The 20254-nt window shown below is 44.6% G+C and overlaps 2 protein-coding genes across 6 annotated transcripts in view; one reads left to right on the top strand and one right to left on the bottom strand.

The window, feature by feature from the left end:
- Tnn (tenascin N) overlaps positions 1-5121 on the top strand; it is a 66896-nt gene extending 61775 nt beyond the window's left edge. For all 3 annotated transcript variants that reach the window (XM_076941453.1, XM_076941452.1, XM_034513320.2), the window contains 2 exons: positions 1578-1741; positions 3999-5121. In XM_076941453.1, coding sequence (XP_076797568.1) covers positions 1578-1741; positions 3999-4139 — 305 coding nt within the window. In that variant the 3' untranslated portion in view covers positions 4140-5121. The remainder of the gene's footprint in view (positions 1-1577; positions 1742-3998) is intronic.
- A 5388-nt stretch (positions 5122-10509) lies between these two features.
- Positions 10510-20254, bottom strand: part of Kiaa0040 (KIAA0040 ortholog) — a 35392-nt gene continuing 25647 nt past the window's right edge. For 2 of the 3 annotated variants that reach the window (XM_076941451.1, XM_034513294.2), the window contains exon 2: positions 10510-15746. In XM_076941451.1, the coding sequence (XP_076797566.1) occupies positions 15314-15616 (303 nt within the window). In that variant the 5' untranslated portion in view covers positions 15617-15746 and the 3' untranslated portion in view covers positions 10510-15313. Of the gene's footprint in view, positions 15747-19339; positions 19442-20254 lie in introns of all 3 variants that reach the window. The other variant, XM_076941450.1, reaches the window with a different exon arrangement.

Here is a 20254-nt window from a genome sequence, read left to right as displayed (position 1 = left end):
CCTGCTCTAACTCACCCCAACAGAGTTTTCAAGAACAAGAACCTCTTCTGTTTTGTATTGTCAGAGCCTAGTATGGGGCTCACCCATCACGGGAAAGTGTACTTCCTCTGAATAAGTGTGTGGATGAAGCTACAGCTGTGCCAGGACCACATGAAGGGCTGTTGACCTACACATGGCATGCTCCCACCCAGTGTGGATCTCCAGTTCTGTATGCCTGGGTTAAACCTAGAATTTGCATTTTTAGTAGGTTCTCAGGTAATGCCGGTGATTTAGGTTTTGGGGATTGCCTCCAGAACTATTGTTGAAGGCTATCTGAGACAGACTATACTTACTAGAAGGATGAAGTCCTCTGTGGGATTGAGGAGGCCCCAGGGGAATCTGTGTTTCAGATAGAATTGTCATTTTAGAATCTGAGGACTAATGGTTGATCTCTTGGCAAGGTCATTTGTGGCATCTGGGACCTTAGGTTGCTATAGGTGAATCCCCAGGACATTCTTTCCATGTGGGATCCAGAAGAGGCCTGCCCACCTCGCAGGCCTGTGAGAATCACAGCAATTAGATGTAAATGTGAGTGTCATTGTTGCAGGCGGGGAACTTGATTAAGCCTGTGATTGATATGGGCTCTTATTGCCTTTTATGAGCTGAAAAAGCAAGTAAACTTCTAAATGGATGACGAATGTGGTAGGGGAAAGAGGTGCCATATGAGTGAAGTAATTAAAGCAGATTCCAGACAAGATGGAACGAAGCATTAAATTTTACATACGTCCCCAGAAGGGCTCTCGAAGTTCAGGTGCGTGTGTGTGTGTGTGTGTGTGTGTGTGTGTGTGTGTGAGTGTGCATGCTGGAATGAGGGGGGGAGGGGAAGATCAACGAGGAGAATCTCCTTTAGTAGTAGAGTTGAGCTAGACTGTAAGGGAGGTGAGGGTTTGACCAATGGAGGGCAAGTGGGCCTGCTCCCCACACTAGTAGAGACAATGGGGTCAGAGGTTGTGCATAGGGGGCAGCCCAGTGAAAAGCCTGCAGAGCAAGTAGAGTGAATAATCTTCTCTGTGGTGGAAGGTAGGATGCTAAGCTGAAGAGAGTGAAATGGGCACTCCCACAGGGGCTGGGAGATGGAGTGAGAAGGAAGGTTGTTGGCTGAACACAGGCCCTCAGAGATGAAAAGAGGCCTGGGTGGCTCCTGTGTAGAGGCAGGAAGGGCGATTTGAGAAAGGAAGGTTACATCAAGGGTATGTTATCAAAGTGTATGGATTTGGGGTCAGAGGCAGCAGGGAGAATGGTCAATGTAGTAAATGCAGAAGAACATAGAGTGTTTATATTAAGTGAAGGGTGGTTAGACCCGTGATGTGATGGTAGAACTTCCAAATGAAAATGTTGTTGAGGTTGATGGAGAACCAGATCTGGTGTTTGAGGGTCAAGCCATCAAGGACAACCTGTTCATCTACACCCTGTTCCATTCTGAGTTAGTTGTGACCACCTGTGATACACACCTGAATCCTTGGTGTTTCAGTCCTCGATGTTTCCTGCTGGGGCCTCTTTTCTCGTAGCTCTTGACGCTTTTCGTATCGTTCCTGCAGGGGATGCTCTTACCTACCACAATGGATGGAAGTTCACGACTTTCGACAGAGACAATGATATTGCCCTTAGCAACTGTGCGCTGACACATCATGGTGGATGGTGGTATAAGAACTGCCATTTGGCCAATCCGAATGGCAAATACGGGGAGACCAAGCACAGTGAGGTAAGTGGCAGGTAAACAGCTTTTCTCTCACAAGCTTGCCTGTCTCTACTCCCAAAGTGATGCCATCTAGGTGAGAGTGGTACTTCCCCCTCTCTCTGAAGCCTCCAGTCAGGTCAGGAGGCTATGTCTCAGGGTTCATAGTATCAGACGATGGATACTACAAGGTGTGCATCACACTAACACACCTCTATTCAGCTGCATGTGGGTGATTCATTGTCACTGGTATACAAAGCCCCATGATGTGAATCACATGCCGTCTCACTTCATTTTAAGTTTCTTTTATAATACTGTTGAGCCAGGGTAGGTCTCATGTAGCCCAGGCTGACCTCACACTTGCCTTGTAGCTGAGGATGGCCATAAATTCATTATTCTCTTGTCTTTACTTTTCAAGTTCTGGGATTATAGACATCTGTCACCACATCTGGCTAAATGTTTGTTGTTGCTATTTATCTGTTTATACAGACTCTTGTTATATGGCCTAGGCTGGCCTTGGACTCTGAATCTTTCTACCTTAGCCTCCTGAGGGTTGAGGTTACAGGTGTGCAACACCATACCTAGCTATCAATGTACCTTACTAATTCACAATCAGACACTGTTATAGATCAGGTTGTGGTAACTAACTACCACAGGTTAGGTGGCTTAAAAACAGACTTGCATGTCTTACAGTTCTAGAGTTTCCTAATCCAAGACCACGGTGCCAGCAGATTCATTCTTGATGGGGCTTTGCTACTTAGCATGGAGACAGAAACCTAGTTAAATCTTCACATGACATGGAAAGAGGTCATCTGACCTCCTCCTTTTTTATTGGGGGTCATCTAAAATGGCCCCCCAAAGAGCTGCCCCTGAATACTACCAAATTGGGCCAATAAAATTTCAATATGCAGAATTCAAGGAGAAAACAAACATTAAATTGAAAACCAGATACTTGGTTGTCTTTTCTGGTTGCCATTAGAGCAGAGCTGTTTCTCTGGGTCCCTTGATCACTAGGTAAACAGTTTGACTTTGGGTCAGATTCAGCCTTGGCTCCACTTCAGCCTAAGACACCAAGAGTCTGCTGCACCCTGTTCTTGTCCCTCTGTCAGGACAATGTTCAGAGCTCAGTGTATGTGAGGGCTCCTCTTTTGCAAACTTTCCTGTCTGTACTTTCTGGACCTCCATGACCCTTGTGTATCATGGTGACTCTTTGCTGGCTACAGGACATCTGTGACCTCTCTTGGCTTCTTGAAAATTATACCTTTCTCCTATTTACAGTCAATCTCCTGTCCTCCATAAACCTGCCTTGGGTCTCTAATTTCTAACCCTAGGTCCTGATCCTGGCCTTCAGGACAACACCTCTCCCCAGAACTCACACATACCAATATTACTGTAAATATTAGCACTTCTCAAATCCAGGTTCATTGTTATTAGTTTGGTTCTTACTACATAGCCAGGACTCCCAATCCTTATATGATTTTTTTTTTAAGGGAAGAAGAAATTTGCCCCTAGGGGAATGAGGAAGGTTGGCCCAATGAATCATGGTGGCAGCATGTGGGCTGACTAGGGAAGCCTGTGATCAGAGATCAAATATTTGAAATGAGCAGCCAGCATGCCCTAAACCATCCCTGCATTTGCTAATAAAAGACATTCATCTGGTTAATGTGCTTTTCTCGGTCTGCAAGCCATTTAGCTTCTTGTTTATTATTTACCTCACAAATTAAAATACATAAAAATTGGTCACTTGGGCTCTTTATTGGCCAGGTTGCAAGGTTATTAAGTGAATTAAATATTATTGTGCTCACCAGTCAAAAGACATAAAATGAAATTTAGTTTTCAGCAGGCCATTTGTTACCCCAGCACTAATATCTAAACAGTCTAAATTGAAAATGATTTTACACAATTGGCTAATTAATATGTTTATTTTTGCCTTTTATTTGTTGGAAAAGAACAGTGTACAGCAGTAGCTGATCTGCTGCTCTCTGCCTAAGTTGACTCCCTTGTTAACCTTGTGCCTCCCTCTCATCTTGGGCTCACACCCCATCTTTCCACCACAAAGGCTTCTTTCTCTGTCCACTCAGCTTGTCAAATTTCAGGAGAAGGTACATGATCTGGCCCTCCTATTTTGGCTCATAACCCATCACTACCAGAACTTCCTCTTCTTTTTCCTTCTCCATCAGAAACAGAGTGATTTCTTGTTCTCTAGGATCCTCCCTACCACAGACCACCTTACTCTTCTTCCAAATACTTTTTCTTGATGTTTGTCTGTTTATTTGTTTCACAGGGGGTGAACTGGGAGCCGTGGAAAGGACATGAGTTCTCCATTCCTTATGTGGAGCTGAAAATCCGCCCCTTTGGTTACAGCAGAGACCGTTTCTCTGGCAGAAAGAAGCGCTCCATCGGAGGAAGGGCAAGAATGTTCTGAAGGCCTGTCTGAGCTGTCTTCACAGGAGACAAGACAAGCTCAGGGCAGGCGGGGTGGGTGGTGGTGACTGGGAAGCTGAAGTTTGAGGGATGTTCATAACCTCTAACTTCTTGGATTGCTGGGTACACAGAGCTAATGACGTCATCACACTTTGACCTTTAGAGGTTCCTTCCATGTCATCTGCATGTTTGCCTGTCTCTACTGGGGTCCCTGAAAGCCAACAATGTTATAATTGAACAGTATATATGGGTAGGACACAGTGTTGGAACCACAAGGTGTTTCAGCCCATCGTTAATGACAGATGTATTGAACGAGGGCAAAAAGGTCAATCATCCAGTAGACCACCAATTGGAAATCTTTAGAAATTGGTGGAGATTTCTGTATCCATCTGATAATATAGATCTTTGTAGAAAAATACCAAAGTGAGGTTCTGATTCCCCAGGGGGTCAGAGCTGAGGCAACCTGCTACTAGTTTTCTCCTGGTTCTCCTGGTTTTGAAAGAAAAGTATAAATCTTACTCCTTTTAAACTTTCTGTGTGGTGAAGAACGAAGAGACTACAAAGGGGCCATGACACATTCATAGTTAAGTTCTGACTAGTCTCTAGCATTCTGGAGACCAAAGCTCCCATTTTATTGCTATTTTTAACTGCCCCTTTTCCAGACATTCGCATAAGCTCTTCCATAGATCTGCATATGTTGTAAATAAATTTGCAGTCATTTCATCTTTAAATAACCCATGTCTCTAAATAACTGGTACCCTCAGCCTTTCCTGACTCACCTCCATGCCTCCCCCCATCCCCTGGTTGGACAGCCCACAGCCTCCCTCCACCTCTGCTCCCCACACTGGAAGCTTCCTCATACCATTCTTCTTGTGTGTTTGGTATCATTTTGGAAGGTTTTCTGTAGCCAAGTCAGTGACCATTGAAGTAACTTAAATTCCTACTCAAGAAAACAAAAATAAACCATTTGATTTTTAAAAAAAGATGTCTTGTGTTATTTATTTTCTCCCCCTGAATTTTAAATTAAGCATGACTGAAGTGAAAATTTGAGCATTACTCGGGAATTTGGTTGGCTGTAGTCTCTTACCTGTGTGACAGTAGACATGGAAACCAGTGTTCTTTGGAATGCAGCAGAAGTATGGGAGTGGGAAGAGGGGCAAGTGTTCTAGAAGCTGCACTTTCCCCTCTGGTTTAGGGTGTGTGTGGTTGATTAGCTTTCTTAGGTTCCACCTCTGGGTTCATGCCAAGCCATACATCAGAATCCACTTGTGCCAGCCTTTCAGGTTTTCAGGATCCCCACCCCTCGCCAGGCAAACACATCTAGCCAGGCAAACACAACAGCAATGGCTGGATCTGATGCTGAGAGGGCTGAAGCTCACCCAGCACCGGGGCTTATCATTTAAAAAAAATGGGTGCACATTTTTCATTGAGTCAAGAATCTAGGAAGTGGAGGCCTGCTAGGGGAACAGACGGACAAGTCATACAGTCCTGGTGCTGACGGAGCTTGTACGCTGCCCTTTGTTCATCTGCTCGTTTATTCCATGTACCAAGTTCTGTTCTAAGTGCCAAACCTATCCAAATAAACAGAGGATTCCGTTTCATACTTTGTTCTACATATGCCAGGCAAAGGCTGACAATAAACAAGATATGCTTCTACCCCAGGGGTCGAGGTGGTCAGTAAATAACCGATCAGCTCTAGAGTTGGGGACTGAGGATGAGAGAGACAAGTCAGTCTATATCTTCAGGAAGTGATTACTGCTGAGGGGAGCTGCGGAGGTGGTGAGGCCTGTGGCAGAGACTGGTGCTGCGAAGACTTTCCTGGAGGGGAGATATTCTCGGCAATAGATACTCTGAGTCTTGATGCACTTTCCTTGGGGCTTAAGCCCTAGGTAACTTCCTCCTCTGTCTTAGGCCCTTCTCTAGTGCCTTCAAGCTCCATGTCTTCTCAGATCCCTTCTCCCTGTTCTCTACTTATTTGCACAAATGTGCCTCATCTCTGCAAATAAAAGTCCTTGAGATCACCGTGATCAGTTCAAACCTATTAGCAAGAAACAGCTTCCTGGACAAAGGATTCCATTCCCAGCACACTAGCCTAAAGCCAGAGAGACAGCTTACAGTGGCAACACCCTCAACTTTTAGCAGGCTTCTGAAGTGTGCTTGACGAGACATTGTCTTGGTCAATGTTCTATGGCTGTGAAGAGACAACATAACCACAACAACTCACAGGCAATAGGAAGAGAGAGATACTTAGCTTGGGCTTTTGAAACATTAAATCCCACATCCGAAGCGACACACTTCCTCCAATAAGGTTACACCTACTTCAACAAGGACACACCTTCTAATCCTTTCAAGTAGTGCCCTAATGATCAAACATTCCAATCTATAAGCCTAGGGGGGCCCTGCATATTCAAATCATCACAGACTAACTAGATTGGCGGACTCCCTCTTCAGATGTTATGATTCATAACTGCCCCTAGGATTGCTGGCCTTTTTATATCCGTGTAGTTCTATAGCCAAGTCAGTGACCCATAGCCTTTGTTCCAGAGGAGGGTTTGACGGCATCAGATGACATCATGCCCATCTCAGGTTCATAGACCCCAGGGTTTGGCAACTAAACTGACCTGTGTGGGAGACTGAAGCTGTTTTAGCATCCTTTTGCATCACAGGTCCTTTGTTGCCATGGAGAAATATTCAGCTGACCTTCAAATAGTTTACTGTGAGCAGGAAAGGAAATCTGGGCAGTTCATTTCAGAGTGTTTATAGAGTGGGCAATGTCCCAGCCCACAACCTCCCTCCATGCTGCCCCTTGCTTTAACATGGCCCACCCAGCAGTTCATTTCAGTAATGGAATGTGGGCCTATGAAATGGGTTTCTGGGGAGAAGTTCAAACACTTTCTTAGAGCCAGGTTATGGATCCTCAAAAATCTGAAGCTTAATGGAAGCCATTCCATGCTCCAGGATGACCCAAAGTGGAAAGGTACTTTAAGAAGTGGGGATACACTAGAAGGCAGGAGCAGAACATGGGCCTGGACATTCGTCCCACAAACAGGGGTTAAGTTTCCAAAGAGTTACCTATTCTGGGTATGCACAAGGCAGAGGGAAGCAAGCAAGCTGCTGCTCCTGGTCAACTCTTAGAACTATCAGAAGACGGGAAGTGAATCAGGATGGTGGTGGCTTATAGAAAAAGTGTGTGTGTGTGTGTGTGTGTGTGTGTGTGTGTGTGTGTGCATCTAATTCCACCAACAAAAGCCTTTAGGGGGCTGTAGTGATGGCATCAGATCTCGAAAGAAAGACAGACTGAGGGGAGCAGCCAGACACCTGGGAGAGTCAGGCTGCACATGGACGGCATGGGGGAAAGCAAGGTAGCTTCTTAGTAGTGGTTGAGGAACCCAGAGAGCCAGTGGGAAGGACAGGCAGAGGCTATGGCTACCAGTTCACACTGCCATTTGGAGCCAGCGTAAGCTTTGATGTGTGTCCTTCTGCTCCTTGTCCCTCCAGAGATCCCACGCTAGAGGGTCGCGGTGAGTTCTACACACCTGGGTTTTTTAATGTTCCCCAAGGCTCTCTAACACAGTCCAGGGGTGCAAGCCACTGTTCCCACACAAGCTTTTGAACAGTGAAGAGCTCTCTCAGAGGCTTTGAAATGTTGAAGTGACATGGCAGGCTTGTATTTTGGAAATATTAGTTTGGTGACAGGTTGGAGAGGGCAACATGCTAGGTTTTCCGAAAACTACTTAGAAAATTGTGTGTATGTGTGCATGTGTGTTAACCTGTGTTGACAGGCAGGTGTATAGGACACAGGTTTATCCTGGGTCTCCCTTAGCTACTTTCTACTTCATTTCCTAGACAGGCTCTCATTCTGAATCCAGAATTCGCTGATGTGGTCAGTCTAGACAGCCAGTTTGTTCAGCCTCCACAGTGTAAGGGTTTACTTCAGGTGGGCTGCCACGCCCCACCAGCATTTATCTCAAGTCCCCACACCTGGGTAGCAATCACTTTATCCTGGGAGCTATCACCTAATCCTTGTGTTATCTTTGACACATATCTGTGGGGTAAAGCATGACATTTCAATATGCATGTACAATGTGAAGTGGGATGTGACTGGCATCTTCATCCCTTCAGACATTTATCATTTATCATGTGTTGAGAACATGCACAGACCTCTCTACTAGTTACTATGAAATACACAGTTCTTGTCAGCCATAGTTACTCCACTGTGGTTCAGAAAGTCAGAAGTCATTCCTTCTGTCTGTGCCCCTTACCCGTCCACAAGGACTGTGGCCTAGGGAAAGGGGGAGGGTCACAGACCAGCTCACAGCTGCTATAATAGTTCTCCAACTATTGTATCAGAGGTACTGATTCCCTTGGTCTGTGTCAGAAAGAGACCTGTAGAATCAGCAGGATTGAAGGACTGGCTTCAAAGGCCAGCCTGTGACCATGGAGCTTGAAGATGTTTATGTGTTATGGCTGCTTCCTCTGGAAATGGGTTGGCATTTATGTTTGTCGAGTTTGAGTGTTCTGTTTCATAACTTAAAGTTATTGGGGATTCAAGGATTACAGAAGCGAGAATACACTGCAGAGGGGAATGAGGGAGGGGGAGGAAGAGAAAAACAGAAGGAAACAGAAAGAGAGGCAGAGACAGGTACAGAGACAGGCAGACACACACACACACACACACACACACACACACACAATTCAGGTGTGGACTGTGCAAAGTGAGAGCATTCAGACAAGGAGGCATGCAAAGAACTGAAAGAAAAGATGGTGAAAAGCTGCTGGTGAAACTTAGTTACTAGAAAAGATTCCCCCATTTAAAAAAAAAAAAAAAAAAAAAAAAAAACCCTTACAAGTCTTCACTACTTTAAGCCTTCCCCAGGGTCAAGGAGAGGATCAACAGAGTTGATGGGAGCCAATCAACCAGGTTGGAGCCTACAGCCCAGGGCAAGCGGCCTGCTATACCCATTGTAGCCAGTAGATGGCAGTGTTGTCTTATCAGGTGCCTCTCAATTCAAGAGACACTCTCCACAAAGGGAAGTTCTGGAGGGTTCTCCACTTTTCTTCCTTCCTGGGTAGCACTGTCGTGAGAGTTAGACAGTAGGGCCTGGTCAGCATCCAACCTGCACTTAGTGGTTTCTCAGGCAGTGTTTTTCCTGGATTAACACAACTGGTAAGCAGGCACCCCCTGGAATGTGTTGACTAGTTCATTTTTGGCTGTGTCTGCCCCGCAACCTCTCTATCTCTGTGTACTGAGCTGGAAAGTGGGTAGAAAAGTTCCAGGGGTATTTCAAAACTCTTCCTAAAATGCCCCTGTCAGTGGATTGTTTCTGTGGATGCTTTGAGTTTTAATTCCAGTGTTATATAAATAAGTAAGATTCCCAGGTTAGCTCATAAAACCCTGCTCATAATAGAAAATAAACTTCTATGTAACTATAAGTGTGAAGACAGCAAAGAATAGTTCTGAAGCCTGTAAACTTTAGTTATTATTATATTTAGCTTGGCAGCTTTTTAACTTTAAAAAAAATTTTATTTTAGAATTACTTATTTGATTTTGTGTGCCCAAGTGTTTTATCTTTGTATTTGTATATGTGCTGGTACATGCCTGGTGCCCATAGAGGCCAGAAGAGAATGTTGGATTCCCTGAAGCTAGAGTTACAGATGGTTGTGAGCTGCTATGTAGGGCTGGGAACCAAACCTTTGCGGGAACAGCAAGTGCTCTTAACCGCTGAGCCAGTTCTTCAGTCCAGTGTTGTAAATTTAAAGGAAAATAAATTAATGCAGTCTTTTTCTTCTTTTGACAAGTAAGGAGAATCAGGTTTAATTAGAGGAGGCCAGGGAAGTGGGGCTCCCTGTGGAATGCATGAAGAGGCCATCTGGACACCTACGACCAGATCTGCGAAGCTCCTGGAAGAAGACTGTGGTCTCCATGCCAAGCATGGGTCCGCTGCCTTCTTCTCTTGTGGCTCATTTTCTTTACCTGTGATGCAGAAATTAAATGTGATAATGAATGCTTCTAACAGGCTGCGAGGCCCTCTGAGGTGGTAAGGTCTCTTGTTTGGATCTTAAGGCTTTATACTGTCCTTCAAAACTGTTGCATCTTCTTTTTCCTCACTAGGAGTGTATGAAGAGCCAGTTGTAAGGCTGGTTTTCTGTGAATAGTCAACAGGATTGTGACAGATCATGAATAGAAGAAAGAGAAAGGAGAGTGAAAGACAAGGAGGTTGCCGGAGTGTGGGGAGTCTCATGCTCTCCTCTGGAAGTTTCTCCTTTGATTCCTAAAACACAAACCATGATTTTCCTTCATTAATGACACTTAACTTGAGCACTTTCCCTAAGCCAGGCTCAGTGCTAAGCATTTTTTGTTGTTGTTGTTGTTGTTTTTTTTTTTAATACATTTCTCCATTTGATTTTTGAAGGTAAGTCTTAATATGGAGGTAACATCACAGGCATAAATTCCATGACCGGTGAGAACTGGCGTGGGCCTCAGGATCTGGACCATCCTAGTCCTGAGCACCAGTCCACAGTGCTCAGGGCCTCTCGTCCATTCTGCCAATGGTGGCCTTCTCTCTCAGCTCACCCAGTGCAACTCTTTGTCAGCTTGACTTGATGCCAGTCTTGGTGTGTGTGTCCCTTTTAGGTAGGCCGTGACACTTCCGGGCAAATACTCTGGTATGGGCCTCAGTGGACTTGGCACCTAGTAAAAGCTAAAATACTTTGATATGTACGCACTGCCATTACTGAATAAATTGTGATGCTTGGCCCCATGAAAATCTGAAAACATTTCAATAAGTTGAACCTATGACAGATACAGTAAGTTATCGAAGGGATTTCTTTTTTTTTTTTTTTTTTTTCTTTTTGCTGCTGCCGTTCAATCTTGTATGCCTGTGACTTTGAATTCAAGAATAATCTTAAGGCCAAAGGACAAGCAGCCAGCAGAGCACTCCAGTGAGTTGAGAATGCTAATGGATGATTGCATTGTGCAACTCTATCCTCACACTGCAGAGTGTGGTTGAGCCTGAGCAGGCGGGGCTGAGGACCTGTAAGGAGTGGTGAGCCTATGTGGTGCCTGGAGGTTGTGCTGTGGCCCTCTGGGCAGCCCCTCCTCTGCATCTAAAGGTTTTGTGATATCCTGGAGACATGAATAGTAGGCTGAGTGACTAAGACTCTACCCCGCCCCCTCTGGTTGTCATGGCTGTGTCAGTGACAGGAGAAAAGCTGAAGGATCAGCTGAAACTGTGAAACAGCCTTGGGCCAGACAGGAAGTGTGCAGCTGCGCTGTGGGTCTTCCTTCTCAAGCCTCCATGAAGACAAGGCAGCTGTCCACCAACATTGGACTATTCTTTCCACAAGATGCTAGCCTATGCCATTCGGGGTGGTGTTCAGAGCCATAGTGTGGCTACTGGGTGCTTGAAATATGGCTGGCATCATTGAGCTCTGGACTTTTAGTCTAATTTAATGTCCATGAACTAAGCCACATATGGCTAATAGTACCAGGTTGGGCAGTACCGGTAGAGAACGCTTCACCATCTTGTTTCTGTTGGCCTGTACTGTAGGTAGCACCCACTGAGCATTGTTGGGAGAGGAATCACGAGCATCTGAGTCATTTACTTTTCTAACTAGCACAAAGTTGTGGTTGACTTAGAAAAAGGATGCATGTGCTTATACAAATACATGCACATAGGCACAGGTATCTGTGTCCCTTGGTCCTTTGTTTTTTAGCACCAGATTAACCCAAAGGTTATTTCTTCCTTTTCCTATAAAAAGACACCGACTTCACTGAAGAGATGTTTTCTAAGTGTCACCAGATGTTTTCTAAATACCAGTATGTTTTCTCCAGCCACTGTTGCTCAGTTCAGCTTCCAAAGTTGCCTGTTTTGCATAGAAGGGAAAGATGCCCCATTCCTGGTCCTCAGACTTTAGATTCTAGAAGGGCAGTGAACAGGCAAAGAGAGTCCCTGTTTCTGTCAATTCTGTGTGAGAATAATATCTCAGTGGTAAGCCAGTGACTCACTCCAACATGAAAGGAGGATTTCATTTTCAAAATATTTATTTAAAATAAACTTTTATATGTATTTGAATGTTACAGAAAACTAAACTCTGACAAATACTGTACAGCTTTGATCATTTATATACTCTTCTCTAAAAAAGTGACTGGCTTTTCTTTACATTTTCCTCTTCTTTTTCCTCCTCCTAAGAAATCAAAAAAGTCCATAGGACAATGGATAAAGACCCCTCCAACTGTTTCTGGGTATGACCAAGGCAGGCCAGAAGTCCAGCGTGGGTGGGGACCACCCCCATGCCCAAGCCCATGCCAGCTGAGAAGGTCTCTTCTTTATGGATCCTCTTTTTAAATTTTTGAAAAAGATTTATTTTATGTGTATGAGTGGTTTGCCTACATGTATATATGTGTACCACATGCATGCCTGGTACCTGGGTCTTCTACAAAAGCAATAGTGCTCTTAACTGCTGAGCCATTCCTCCAGTCCCCTGGACCCTTTTCCATTAACTTACCCGCCCCAGATGGATCAGTAGGCACAGGTCCCAAGCATCCTACTCTGAAACTATATCCATGGCAACTCTGGGATAGACTGAGGGGCAAAAAGTGTCAAGTTATAAAGGAATGACCTGGCATGATGCAAGGAGAAGAAGCAATACGAGAAGAATCAGAAGAGTAAGGCAGGGAGACAGGACACTAAGCACTGCTTTGGCCTTTCTGCTCCCGGTCATCTTTGGGAGGGCCTATCATATAATGGGCCCTGCACCATCTACAAAGGCTATCAGAGAGTCTGTGACAGGAAGCTGAGATCCAATCAGGGTTGGGATTCCTGGATTCCAGGATATAGAAGCAACTGGGATTTGCCTTTCTGGATGTTTCCTGACAGGAACTGGCTCAAGTCTATTTGATTAGAAAGCAGTAGGTACACTGTGCCTGGAGACAGAGGCTTTGTTTGCTATCAGTGACAACTGACTGCTGTCTTAATTCACACTGGCAGCCAGTTGTCACGGAAACCTTGTAATTTGTATGGTCCCTAATCCCGGTGATCCATCCTTGCAGACCATATCTGACGTCCCATCTCTGCTGTGTCTCCACCTCTACCCTAAAGTCTTCTGTCTTAAGGTAACTGAGAGAAGTGGGAAGGGCATCTGGTGGGTACCAATTGGCAGAGAAGGGGAGAAGACTGATCATTCTGTGACATGTGGAGGACAGCCCAGGTATTCCACAGCCAGCAGAGAGTCAGGAAGTGTTGCTTTGGTCAAAGAGGCCTGTGGGTGGAAGGCCTGAGTGCCTAGTGACATTGAGGTTGTGTAGGACGAGCAAGTGTATGTGACTTCTCTGTCTGTTAGAAGACCCAGGTGTGAGAGCGACCACTAAGTAGATACCCTCCAAGGGCCTGGAGCACATCGGGAGTAGAGCCATGAGTACCAGGTAGCCCAACTTAACAAGCAGAGTACAACTTTCCATTCATATAGTCTCATCAATTTCGGGATTTTTTTTTTCTTGCTACTGTAATGTCATAATTTGGCTATATCATTAGACAGTGATTTTCCACTATCTGTAATGGTCCCTTTGGGGACAATATTTATAGAGCTCCCCAGTAGATGTGCAAATGAGACGTTGGAGTATAGTCACTTCCAAGCTGGGAATTCTCTGCCTTTGTAACATGGCCACAGTACAATAAAAAACACCATGCAATTTGTTTTCTTAGCCTTTGGCTGGGGAGGAAAGGCTCTCCTCCACTCAGAATATGGCATGGTCTCAGGTACCACAGGGCCCATATGTCAATACAACCCCTGTCTCAATGCTATGTCTTACCTTCTGTAACAGTTAATGGGGTCTCTTAAAAGAGTAGGTTACTCAGGGGGAATCATGAGGTATTACAAGTTTATCCTTAGCATCATTGTATATCCACCCACAGTTATAAGTACCTACTGTGTACAAGATATTTTCCTGAGCATCAACATAAATAGCAACAAATATCTTTATAGTTTTATCTTTCATTTAAACTATGGCTTCTACCTCCCATCTGCAATACATCATGCACTGCTACAAACATGGGGGATTATTGTGTGTGTGTGTGTGTGTGTGTGTGTGTGTGTGAGAGAGAGAGAGAGAGAGAGAGAGAGAGAGAGAGAGAGAGAGACAGAGAGACAGAGAGACAGAGAGACAGAGAGACAGAGACTGGACTTGGGATAATCTTACTTGTTTTCTTTCTGAAAGCCCTTGGTCACATGGATTATAGCTAGTTCATGTGGGGCATCTCTTTACTCTTTCTATCTCATGGGTACACACCTGCAGTCCAATGAAGTGAATATGTGGGTTTCCATAGCTTTCTCGTAGTCACTGCCAAAAGCTGTTCATCACTGCTTAGAAAAGGGCACCTTGCTGAGTAGTTATGGGGTAATGTCCCCGAGAGGTCTTGGACCACATTAAACATCTGTCAGAGGTAATGAGGACCTTGTCGTGAATTGCAAGCAAAGAGCTTTGAGTGTATTTGGAGCCATACTTTAAACTTTTAGGTACAGGCAAAAGGTCAGAAGCATATAGAAACCACTAGCTATGTCTGTATCAATATTACTGAAGTGGGGACTGTACCAGGTTCTGAGAATGTCCAAATGTATTTCCAGTAAAATACTATGTAGGTATAGAAGTAGGAAGCACCCATCTGACCTGAATGACATATAGACAGTGCATAGGGCCTTGCATCATGGCTACTTAATTGTGCATATGAACCTAAATCTGGACATGTCTTCCCATAAGACATTTCTGCAAGTATGTATATTTGAGCAAAATACATATTACATGGCCACGTGATAAATAGGATATCCTGTCCCATGTCCCATGTCCCATGTCCAAATGAACATACTTATGATACATACAAAGTTGAATGCCATCTAACATGCATGTATACCTGTTTTCTGTGCTGTTGTGGTAGAGTATACCAGACACTGCAGTACATGCTTGGGGCTACATCAGAGAGCTCTGATATTGGACATATAGCTGCCAGGACATTGTAAGAATTGTCTACACACTCCCATCCATTGGGATGCTTAGTCTGAAATTTGTTCCTTGGTTGGGTAATTTGTGGGAGTGAACGCATCACTTTAAAGGCTCCTCTAGGTATCTGTGGTTGGAAGGAGGCTTGACTCCAAAGGAAGGACACTCTGCTTCCTTGCTCACTAGACAGGTAGTGATGGCCTCTTCTCCATCTGGAGGAGCTTGGGCTGAGCAGAGATCCAGAGGTCTTCATCTTTCTTCTTCTTCTTCTTCTTTTTCTTTTTCTTCTTGTTCTGGTCTGGCTGTTGGTTGCTCTTGGGTGGCCGGCTACAGCAGCAATGGCAACAAATGAAGAAGAGGGTGAGAACCACCACTAAGGGCAGCCCCAGGAACACAGCCAGGCAGACGGTGTTGAAGATGCCTCTTTCGTGTCTGATCCGGATGGTTTCCCAGATAGAGTTGAAGAAGGAACTGTTTCTCTCCATGGTTCTGGGCTAGTGTGGGGCCAGAGGCTCCCAATTATCTAAGAAGCCCTCGGCTTCACAGAACACAGTGTTAGCCACTTGGTATTTATTTTTCTTTCAGCTTCACGTTTGGGAATGCCACCAGGAACACCTGAAGAAAGTAAAATGAACAAGTCAAGAGAAATACAGTAGTGATGGTCTATCATTTTCATATCATAGTGTCAGTGGCTTTATGCTTAGAAAAGAGAAGGAATCAGTGACTTGCAGAGTTTTCTGAAATTGTATTAACACTCAATAAACAAAGTGCATGCAACGAGCCAATAACAATTACCCCATTCTCAGTATGTACACACATGATATCGGGCTTAGGATCTAAGAGTTAATATTATGTCAGGCCTGGTACACATTAGGTGCTCGGGAGTTGCTGAATAAATTAGTCAGTGTGTTTATCATGTGCTTTTTGGGTAATTCTCCTCCTATACCCTAGCTCACCAGACAGGAGACGAACATGTATTTCCCATACGGTAGCCCCTTGTCTTGCCCTAGACACACAGCTGATCATTCTTGATGTTTACTAAAGCTTAAGCACAAGATGAGATGACCTCTTCCTGGCTGAGAGGTCCTTAGTCCTCATCTTGTCACATGCCTGCCACCTCATTGGGTGCTTTTTCTCTTCCCAACACTCTCTCTTCCCTTCTTACACCACACTCCTGCATCTGTTCCTCTCTGCTTTCTACCTTCTCTCTCTTTGTCACCTCACTGGCTGCTTCCAAGAAAACCTTCCTGGTCCCTTTCCTACCTGTTTTGTTTTATCTCAGGGGACAGAAATCTAACATCTCCTTGGGAACTGATGCTTGGGAGTAGGCATGGGGCCCCGATTCTGAGCTCAGTGGACAGTGGGCATCCTTGTATTCTTGTAGAAGTAGCTTCTCTTCTGTCACCACTCCACCTCTCCACATACATCTTGGGGATCAGCTCTTGGGTGATCCCTGGACTCAAATAGAGAGAGAGTAACTGATTTTCTGGCTGGAGACTTCTGGCCCACTGTTTTACTTAAAAGTGACAAATACAAGGTCTACCGTGGGGAAACAGAAGGTCTGAGGCTGCATGGAGTTGTATCCAGCACAGAGAGTTTTGGATAATGAACCCAGCATTCTCCCAAGGATGCTGACAGCCAGAGTGAGGATGGTGTGAATTATATTGCAGTATTTGGTACTTTCTGATCAACAGGGTCTCCATAGGTAAACCAGGTTAGGCTTGAATTTACAATCATCCAGCTACAGGCTACTGAGTGGTTTGGGGAATTTCATCTTTTAAACGAGCAGTAGGGTGATGCTGTGAACATGACAATAGACCGGTGTGTATCCTGGCTAAAGCTGTGCTCCAGACACAGTGGTAGGTTACATGGTGCCCCAGAGGTTGCTCTAGAGGAGGTCTAGTTCCTTGGATTACATGCTCGATAATTGTCCTGTATACTCAGTGGCCATATGCCCATCTCAGCTCCACCGGGCCTGATCTGCTGATGTGTGGCCTCAATCCTAATGCTATTATTTGCACAGTCCTTGCAGCTGCACAGATGGGGACCTAGCACTGTATCCCTTGATCCACAGGAACTAAAGCAATGTTATAAAAGTACAATAATGGTTTTAGCCTAGGTTTTTAAAGCACTCATTATATGCCAGGCACTGTTCTAGGCACTTTCTACTAATTAATTCACTTCACACCCGCTGACACATTATTGCCATATGCAGAAGGTGCTCTTATTCTCCACCCTTCAGCTAGAAGGGGAAGCACAAATCACAGGACATGTGAGTAGCAGGGCTGGACTTACTCATTCTGGGGAGTTTGGCTCCAGATCTCCAATTCATGAACTGTTCACAGGCATTGCTCCGGGCCTCCTAGTCCTTTGTACAGAATTAACCCATTTTTGGCAAGCGGCCCAGGATTTGCAAAATCTTATAATCATTGGCTATTCCACAGACTGACTCAAGCGTTTATCCTAGTCTACCTTAGAGCAGTCTGCTAAGAGACTGATGTCTCATTATGGGAGACCTCCCAAAAGAAACAGAACAAAACCCAAGTCCTTCCTCAGCACAGGTTTACAGACAAGCTAAACCCAAACTAAAATTCAACCTGGCGACAAAGAAGAGTGTGCTTCTGGGGGCCCATGTCTTCTTACAGGAGGTGTGGTCTAGGCCCCAGGGAGGGCTGAAGATAGCCCATGACATGGATCTGTGTACACTCCATTCCAATTCCAAGATTCCAGGCTCTCTGAAGAGAAAAGTAACCACTGGTGCAGCCAGAACTCCATAGGACCCATTCCTCACATAAGGACTTTTCCTCCTTTGAATTTCTCAACTTTTTGCCATGACCCCTTGCTTTGCCTCAGCCTTGTGTGTCAGTATTTTTGGTTCACTTGGAGCAAGTTCCCTGCTCTGCTGTGGGAAGATTCATGTGGAGTCCTCTCACTTGATCCCTCACATAGCCACACTGGGACAAAGGGTTCCTGGCACAGTACCTTGGATTCACATTCAGTGACACCAACAGCACACTTGTCTACATCAGGTGGTGCTGGGCTCTGCAGGCAGGAGAAGGGCATCAGGGAGAGGAAGGAGACTGAGCTCTTGGAGAGTATTAGGGCAGCTTCCAGCCACTTAAGGATTCCTTTAAAGATAAATGGGCTTTTGATCTAGAACTCTAGGCAAAAATGATATTTAAACATCTCATGCAGAGCAAAGTCTAGGACATGAAGCTCAGGGTGGGGGAGGAGGAGACTGGAGGATGAATGAGAAGGGTGTCTGGTGGCTGGGGTGGAGATGGGTCTTGCTTGGGAGCTTCATAACAGTCACTACAATCTGAGCTGACATTTAGGAACAGATCAAAGATCTCAAAAGCTCTGGAAAATATTGTAAGAAAGTCCTTTATCCATTTAACAAACATTTATTGGACATTTGATTTGTGCCTGAGTCTGTGCCGGGCATAGGAGATTCAGCAATGAATGACAAAGTTATAATTTCCGACATCAGCCTTTAGAGTCCAGGGCAATTATTATTATTGAAGGTTGTGTCATAAAAGACAAATATAATAAGCACATTCCAACTTAGATTGCTTAGTTGGCTGAAATAGAGGCATGCATTTGAATTATGTGTTTATCACAACGTCCCAGGCTCCCCTACCCTCCCACCTTTGTCTTAAACATGTCCATCCCGAGGCACCTAAAATAGCCTTTGAATAAATAGATTTCTTTTCAACTAAAACTAAGTCAATAATTCACTTCTGCATTCTTAAAGGTACTTATTAGAGTCAGCTCTCCACACAGCCAGAAAGAGTACTCATTAACATTTGAGAACCCAGTCTGGGGGAAATTCGATTAAAAAGTATTCTTTATATTTTTTAATCTACAAATTCTTGTCTAGGCTCCCTAGGTTACTTGCTGAGCTCTGCTAATCTATAGCGTTTCATTAGTATTTATGAGCTTTGTGTTATTAGCATTTCCAGGAAACAATCAACTGTCTCCTTAGTGGTATGAATGAAAAGTTAGGGCTTCCATGAGACAGTATGCAAAAGAAGTCGCACGGTGGGCTGAAGGGACTCTGGGAAGACCCTATCCTTTTGTTGCTTTCAAGTATCACTGACACAGATGCGTCATTCATCTAGCCGTGTAAAATCAACAATAGCTGCCAATCATTCTTTCTGGCTGTGCTTGTGGGGGTAGGTTTGAAAGAGAGAATGGGGAAAAGTTACCTTCAGTTCCCGAGAAACAAAATATTGATCACTACAATCCTCCGTGGTATGTAGTTGGAGAAAGAGTCATTTACTCATTGTTGTTTCTCCACAAGCTTCTCTCTGAGTGGAACAAGAGCCAGAAGACCTAGGCTTGAGCCTCGGAAGAACCCGTCTGACTGTGGCACCTTCCTGAACCTTAACTGCACAATGAAGCTGATAAGCCTCTCTATGATGTTGTAAGGATCAAAGTGGCCCAGTCCATTTTGTGCACTCTGTAAACTATAAAATATACAAACATGATCCATAAAACAACAGGTTAATTCTATCTTTGAGGTTTTGCTTCTCACCTTTTACTTCTCAGCCCAGTCCTCACTGTTAAAGAACCACCACCCCAGCCAGGTGATGGTCGTGCATGACTTTAATTCCAGTACTCAGGAGGCAGAGGCAGGTGGATCTCTGTGAGTTCACGGCTATCCTGGTCTACAGAGAAAGTTCCAGGAAAGCCAAGGCTACATGGAGAAATCTGGTCTTAAAAAAAAAACAAAAACCAAACTAACCAACCAAAACCAACCAACCAAACAAACAACAACCACCTACCACCCTAAATTCCTCAGGGAGGAATTTTCTAGTTCCACCCCAGCTCAGGGGCTTCTGCTTTCTGTGTCTGACGTGCATGGTGTCTTCAGCAATGGGGACTAAACTTACACCTCTGAGAGGTAACCAAGGGCAAGAGCAATAAGCTGTATGTCTTAGGAGTCTCTTAGACAGCTTTGGCTAATAACTCAAAAGAGAGCCTTTTTTTTAGGTGGGGTTTTGTTACTGGGGTTTTTATTAGGTGGTCTTTGGCTCTTTGAGGGGAAAGATGGAAATTTCCAGCCAGATGGAAAATTTTCATTGCAACTCTATATGCATATTTGTATACAGATTTGTGAA

Source organism: Arvicanthis niloticus, chromosome 10, assembly GCF_011762505.2.
Source record: "Arvicanthis niloticus isolate mArvNil1 chromosome 10, mArvNil1.pat.X, whole genome shotgun sequence".
NCBI classification, from domain to species: Eukaryota; Metazoa; Chordata; class Mammalia; order Rodentia; family Muridae; genus Arvicanthis; species Arvicanthis niloticus.
The sequence above is the reverse complement of the archived record's forward strand: the minus strand, read 5'-3'. Positions and strand labels throughout refer to the sequence as shown.